The sequence below is a fragment of the Apis dorsata genome, unplaced genomic scaffold (assembly GCF_000469605.1).
Source record: "Apis dorsata unplaced genomic scaffold, Apis dorsata 1.3 scaffold_226, whole genome shotgun sequence".
NCBI lineage: Eukaryota > Metazoa > Arthropoda > Insecta > Hymenoptera > Apidae > Apis > Apis dorsata.
The window spans coordinates 9,391-17,199 of record NW_006263508.1 but is presented as its reverse complement, the minus strand read 5'-3'; the positions used below and the strand labels follow the sequence as shown (position 1 = coordinate 17,199).

Genomic DNA, 7,809 nt, shown 5'->3' with positions numbered 1-7,809 from the left:
TTCCGAATTTCAATTTACATTTATAGATATCAATTTATATATCAAAATAAATAATCAATATCTATGTTACAATTGTATTTATGATAATAAAAAGCAATTTTGAAATTTGAAACTTTTTGAAATTACAACAAAATATTTATTATAGTTTGAATTATTTATATATAATATTATATTTAAAAAAATATAACATTAAAATTAAAAAAAATAAAAACAAATATATAAATAAATATATAAAATAAATATATAAAAATATTTATATTTTATCAAGGACATGTCTACAAATCGATGTCAAGGCTTTCGTATTTTTCCTCCTTCAATATTTTACCCGATTCGTTACAATAATTGATCACTATATTTTAAGACAACAAACAATACTGAAATAATAAAAATGATCGAATAAGCAATGACAATTCATGTGTGGAACAAATTAAGCAATATTGAAAAAGTGAACATAAATAATGATATATTTTATGTGAATGTTGCGAAAAAACATTGTCCAAAGATTTTTAATAATTGCGGAAAATTATTTTAATATTATATATTGAAAACTACATATATAAGGTATTAGATTGATGGATCATTTATAAACTGGGGTTTTAAATTTCAAGCAACATTTTCCTTTGTAAAAATTTTCGTTACGGCTTTATTAATGAATTATGAACAAAAAAATACTAGCTAATCACGGAGCGTATAGCTCAGTCAAACCATGACGATAACAGAAGTTATGTGCTGGCGATAAGCACAAACAAATCCAAGCAATATATATCAAAGATGTATTGAATATTATAATTTTTTTCATGATATAATTCGATATAATTTTTTATCGATATGAATAATAATCTAAATATTATTAAAACTATTAAACTTGATGAATTGAATGACATTTTACGCACCTAATCAGAATTTAGTATTTCTGTAAATAATAATTTAAATAATGAAAGTGACAATTTTACATGTAAGCAATATCGATTGATATGATAAATCTTATATGTACTATGATCATCCAGTGTAAATTCTGCTTAAGGTTTCATGTGAATGAAATATAACATTATGTTTACTAAGAGTTGGCGCTTCAATGATATCGTTCAGCCATGCTCTATTCTCATTTCTGATTGGCTATTTATCTAAATTAGAGAAAACAAAAAATAGCACATCTTCAATCAACGAAATTCTACAAGCTATTCGATAGTTGCTAATTTTTTAGTATAATGATATTATACAAATAATCTAACAATAAAATAGATATCGTCTACTTCAATCTGCATATTGTACATATATAAAATATTAATTTATTTGTGGAATATATTTGAAGAATTCAATCAATTCTAAAGTTTTCTCTTTCTGTTCTCGCATTCTATTCCCACCTCATTTCATTTAACACAAACTTAAATTGCTTATTAATTTAATAAATGAATTCTAATTGACATTTTTTATACCAATCTTTTGTGTTTTAATACATTAGGTTTTTAAAATTTATTCTTTACAAATATCTTATATATCTATTCGAAATGAATTTTCGGATATAAAAATTAAATGATCAAAATATATGAAAAACAGAATTTTTTTACAATTTTTAAATACATATTAAATACATATTAAATATATTATGAAGAAATATTAGAATTAATATGAGATATGTATCTAAATAAAAAAGAAGAAAGATGAATTTAAAATTCAATAAGTACTTCAAGAAAATAAAATTAAATATATTTCTCTTTTTCATAAAAATAGCAATTAATATAAAAATAATTGATAGTACGATAATACATTTAAACGATAATACATTTACACGCTACAATAATATGAATGAAACCTAATATCGTCAAAATTTGTCAGCAGATAAAGCACATTTATTATATAATTTCGTTTGTTTATATATGATGTTCAGCTGAATAGATAATATATATAGATAAAGATTCTAAATTATATATAACCTAATGTATTAATACTATTTTATTTTAATTAAAATTATTTTCTAGGCAATTCACTGAGAATTGTAACTAAATTTTAATAAAAATAATTTAATTAAAGAAAAATATAAGTTTTAAAAATAAATTTATTAGAATATTTATATTATTACAAAATAATAAAACATTTATTATGAATTAATGATAAATCTTCATAAAAGTGGATTATATTTGCATCATCTAGAGATTCATAGTTCATGCCTTATACGTTGCTACGAAATTGTTGAGAAAACACAAAGAATGTACGAATTATATATAATCATGTTCATCTATCTTTCGCCGTAATGCGTCAACTAAATTAATTTTTTTGTGTAACGTGTACGATTCGTCTGCACACAATTTCTATAACTTAACCTCTCTAAAATACATTGTGAAGATTTTGTACAGAATCGTGAAAAGAATGGCGGTTGGATCAACAAAAGTGGTACAAGTAACAAATATTGCACCTCAAGCAACGAAAGATCAAATGCAAACTTTGTTCGGGTACCTCGGAAAAATAGAAGATATCAGATTGTATCCTACTATACGGGATGTTGCAGTACCTGTTCAATCTCGTATTTGTTACATAAAATTTCATGATCAGGGATGTGTTGCTGTTGCTCAACATATGACAAATACTGTTTTTATCGATCGCGCATTAATTGTAATCCCTTATCAAAATGGTGACATTCCAGATGAACAGAGAGCTCTTGAATTAACAAATAATGGTACAGTTGTTCCAGGTAAGCAATATGATATCCAAATTTTTATTCTATTGTTCTTCTAAATTAAACATTTTCAATTTTATGTATGTATATAAAAATAAATATAATTAAATTATTTTTTTTTATAGGTCTTTATCCTTCTGAGCCAAAACTACCACCAAATGTTGTAAATACAATAGAAGGAATTCCTCCAAATCATGTTATTACTACTATAGATCCAAAATTAGAGGCAAATGGATTGCCACCTTATCCACATTTACCTGGCCATTTAGATAGCAGAAGAATTGAAGAAATAAGAAGAACACTTGTTCTTGCTAATTTAGATCCATCTGTCACAACTGATCATTTACTAGATTTTTTCAGTAATAATAATGTTGAAGTAAAATATTTACGCATGTGTACTAGAGATTCAGATACAGAACATTATGCATTAGTAGAACTTTCTGAACAAGCAGCTGTAGTTTCTGCATTATTATTGAATGGAAAGTTGCTTTTGGATAGAGCAATTAAAATTTATCATTCAACACAAGCAATAGCAAAACCTGAAGCAAAAAGTAATGAAGCAGCACAAAAAGAGATAGAAGAAGCAATGTCTCGAGTAAAGGAGGCTCACAATTTAATTTCAGCTGCAATAGATCCAATGATTGGGATGCTATCAAAGGATAAACGAAGTCGTAGTGGTTCTCGTAGTCGAAAATCTCGGTCTAGATCGAGAGGACGTAGTAGACGATCTAGATCACGTAAAAGATCACGTTCCCGTCACAGACGTTCGCGTTCACGTCATCGACGAAGATCAAGATCTCGATCAAAACGTTCTCGTTCTAAAGATCGTAGACGAAAGTCTCCATCTCGTAGGAGAAGTAGTTCTCGTGGTCGACATCGTTCTCGTTCTCGATCTCGACGTTCTCGATCTCGCAGGTCCAGATCTAAATCCAAAGATCGTAAGAAACGATCTCCTCGTCGAAGAAGTCGTTCACGATCTCGAAGTAAACGTTCGAAATCAAAATCTAGACGATCTAGATCTAAATCCAAATCTAGATCCTCAAAATCAAAATATTCTGAAAAATCAAGAGATAAAGATAAAGAAAGGAGAAGTAAAGATAAATCAGATAATTGTAAAAAAAATGATGGCGACAAGGCTGATAAAGAAAAAAGCGAAAAAAAGTCTAATAAAGAAAAGAAATCTGAAAAAGAATCGAAATCTGAAGAAAAAAATAGAAATATTTCCGAAAATAACGATATAAAGGAGAAAACAGAGTCTGAAACTTAAATCTTTATAATTTATGATCTATAAAAATTTATTTACATCTCTCGGACATTTTGTTATTTTGATGTTACGATATATCGTAATGTATTGATCAATAAAGAAATACAAGAATGACAAATTTTTGAAGATTATTTTGATTTTTATGTATTTTTATGTACAAAATTGCATATTATTAGGTACTAACATAAGTAATACATTATTACATTTATTATATTTTAATTCTTTGCTTTTAACAAATTTAGTAAAAAATAAATATGCATATTTTATAACTCTAATTTTTCTACTTAAATTAAAATATATTTAAATATTTATTATACAAGATTCAATTTTTCTGAACATTTAATATATTTTATGTGTTACATAACTTTCTGATAATATATTTTAAATTTTCTGATAATATATGTAAAATATAAATCACTTGCATAAAAAATTTCAAATTATCAAAAAATAATAATTATATTATTAAATTTGTATCGATTCAAAAATATTTTTTATTTAAAAATTTATTTATAATAATTCTTGTCATAGACATATATAGTAATAAATAATAATTAACTTAATAATTAATTGTATCTTAATTTTTTTTTATATTATAATTTTGAAATATGCGCCATTTATCCGAGGGCAGCACTAAGTAATAATTGAAGAACCAATGATTATTGTAAGTTCTTTTCAATAACTCTTTGTATATTTGTATATTTCATGATTAAAAGCGAAAACTAATCATGGTATTGCAATCTTCAAGATATCTTAAGTGATAGGTAGTGACAGACGAATTAATCTTTAATGTAGTTTATTACAAATTAAAAAAGATTTAGCAATAAAATATATTGATATTATATTATATGAGATACTTATAAAATTGATAATAATATAAATTTAAAATTTTTACATATCATGAAAAATAATATAACGATATAATTCATGAAGTGATCAAAAAGTTCTAATAAATTTTTATATATAACATTTATAAAAAACTTTCATTTTAAACATCATTTTTTTTTATATCCAGTAATTCTACAATACGAAGTTAAATGGTGAAGATGACATCTATAGATGAAGGAAAATTAAAACAAAGTTTATCAAAAGTATGTATACTATCATTTATTAGTATATATATACTATAATATTAATGTATTTTTTTAGTGATACTTATAAAATGCATTTTATTTTTTTAGTACCAAAATTCTGATATTACAAAAAAACATGTCATGAAAGTTCTGAATCTTTATAAGGGTTTAAAATATAATGTAGAACCATTTGGTAAGTATTATAAATATATATTCTTTAAGATTTATTTATTTATTTATTATTAATTTTTATAACATATAATAATATAAAAATAAATATAAGAAATATATATTTATTTATAATTTATTTTTATTATATTCTTATCTTAGTATTTAATGACGGATCACGTAAAGAATTGTTTAATTTACAAGGAACAATACCTGTATCTTATAAAGGTAATATATTTAAAAATTTTTTTAAAAACATTTATATAAGATCAATATTAAAATGAATATTATTAAAATATTTTTAGGTAATTATTATAACATTCCTATATGTATATGGCTTATGGATACACATCCCAATAATGCACCTATGTGCTATGTCAAACCTACTGCAGATATGAGCATAAAAGTTAGTATGTTTGTTGATCATAATGGAAAAATTTATTTACCATATCTTCATGATTGGTTACCAGTGAGTAATTTGTTTATATAATTATATGTTATCTATTATTTTTTTTATAATTCTATTTTTATTATGTTTAGCATTCATCTGATTTACTTAGTTTAATTCAAATAATGATTGTAACATTTGGAGAACAGCCACCTGTTTATGCTAAACCACGACAAGGTATACAAACAAGTTCTACACCTTATCCTGTACAGCGTGAGTATTTATTATTTATAATTGTTTATATTCTTATAAAAAATTTAGATCTTAAAAACTATAAATTTATATAGCTTTCATGCCTGCACCTGGAAGTGGAACACATATATCTGGTTCTAGTTTTTCATCATATCCTCAAAACTCACAATATACAGGTGGAAATAATATTTATCCTCCATACATGTCTACAACATCTTCTGGATTTCCATATCAAGGTTATGGTTCGTATGGAGGAACTGCATCAAATTATCCATCACAAAGTTGTACTGGTTCTTTTCAATATCCTGCATCAACACAACCAGTAAGTTATAACTTTTAATAAAAAATATATTTCATATAAATTTATTTCTTTTTATAATTTCAAGTCTCCAACAGTACCTGCTACTGTTGGTGCATCAGGTACAATTACAGAAGAACATATTAGAGCTTCATTATTATCAGCAGTAGAAGACAAATTAAGACGAAGACTTAAAGAACAATTTTCACAATTGTCAGCTGAATTAGAAACATTACGTAGAACACAGCAAGAACTTACAAGTGGATCTGCTCATCTAACAGATTTGTTTGATAAATTAAAAAAAGAGAAAACTGAACTTGAAAAAAATATTACTATACTTCAAGATAAAGAAACTGAATTGGAAAAAGAAATTGCAAAACTTTCTGACAATCAATCAATAGATGTTGATGAAGCTGTTACAACAATCGCACCACTTTACAAACAGTATGTATTTAATTATTTATTTAATTATATACTTCAATATCATAATTATTTTTTAAAAATTATAATTATAGAATGTTAAATGCATTTGCGGAAGAAGCAGCCACAGAAGATGCTATCTACTATTTAGGCGAAGCTTTACGTTGTGGTATTATAGATTTAGATGCATTCTTAAAACAAGTACGACAACTTTCACGCAGACAATTTATGCTAAGAGCTCTTATGCAACGCTGTCGTCAAAAAGCAGGATTGGCTGGTTAAATATTTTACTCAATTTTTATCAAGTTGTGCTATTCAATATTTTATTTTATTACAAACAATATACGCAATATGAACTACATAAATCCTATAAAAATATGTTATAGAAAGAAATATCTTCGTTATGGAAACATTAAATGCTGCATATACAATATAAATTTTGTTTCATGTTATATACATTTTGTTTATAACAAAGGACAAAGTTTTTATATACAAAAAAATTAACAAAAAAATATACACACACACACACACACTTATAAAATAAGGTTTATAAAGGCTTTAAATAATTACATAAAAATAAATATCTTTGTTTTACAGAATTATATTTTTAAATGTATTTATATTCTTATTTAAAAATATGTAAAAAATGTGTACTTTTTAATTGATTTTTTATATTATAAAAAAAATTGTATTTAAAATAGTGATTTTAAATGTTAAGAAATACAAATGCTTATTATTGTGTGATAAATATGTAGATTAATCATTATAATTGCATGATTTAGTAAAAATACATTGTTTTTATTCTTATATTTATATAATATTTATATAATTTATAGTATTAATTAATTATTAGTATTATTAATTGATAGTATTAATTAAATGCTATTTCATATAGTTTTAAAATTAATTTTTTTCATTTATAAGATGAATCTGAAACAAAAAAATAAGATTTATATATACCAATGTATTATTTAATTTTGTTGATTTAAATTTCTATAAAATAATATACCTATATATAAATTCCAACCCAAAGAAGTAAAAATAATATACCAAAACCAGAAAATAATGCTGCCACTAAAGAAATTAATAATTCTTTGAACATATCCCTTGTAAATTTTGTGCTAGTAACTTCATATACAAAAAACCATGCTGTAAAGAATATTCCAATTCCCAGTAATACCACTGCCAATAATGGAAAAATTGCAGGATTAATAGGAGAGACATATCTTGTCATGGATTCAACTTCCACCTAAATTACAACAAAAAAAATTTATT

The 7,809-nt window shown here is 24.2% G+C and overlaps 3 protein-coding genes across 3 annotated transcripts; 2 read left to right on the top strand and 1 right to left on the bottom strand.

The window, feature by feature from the left end:
• Positions 1-2,135: 2,135 nt before the first annotated feature.
• Positions 2,136-4,061, top strand: LOC102673808 (probable splicing factor, arginine/serine-rich 7). Its single transcript, XM_006615519.2, has 2 exons — positions 2,136-2,689; positions 2,800-4,061. Exons 1-2 carry the CDS (start codon positions 2,368-2,370, stop codon positions 3,939-3,941), a joined length of 1,464 nt encoding a protein of 487 aa, XP_006615582.1. The 5' UTR covers positions 2,136-2,367; the 3' UTR covers positions 3,942-4,061.
• Positions 4,062-4,577: 516 nt separating this feature from the next.
• On the top strand, positions 4,578-6,850 carry LOC102673203 (tumor susceptibility gene 101 protein). The gene is made up of 8 exons (XM_006615514.2): positions 4,578-5,026; positions 5,117-5,201; positions 5,339-5,404; positions 5,482-5,645; positions 5,717-5,837; positions 5,912-6,138; positions 6,203-6,558; positions 6,630-6,850. Exons 1-8 carry the CDS (start codon positions 4,973-4,975, stop codon positions 6,814-6,816), a joined length of 1,260 nt encoding a protein of 419 aa, XP_006615577.1. The 5' UTR covers positions 4,578-4,972; the 3' UTR covers positions 6,817-6,850.
• A 693-nt stretch (positions 6,851-7,543) lies between these two features.
• On the bottom strand, positions 7,544-7,783 carry LOC116185619 (transmembrane protein 258; the record flags this gene model as incomplete). The annotated part of the gene is made up of 1 exon (XM_031510409.1): positions 7,544-7,783. A coding segment is annotated over one exon (240 nt), but the record flags the coding sequence as incomplete, so codon positions are not given.
• Positions 7,784-7,809: the final 26 nt, after the last annotated feature.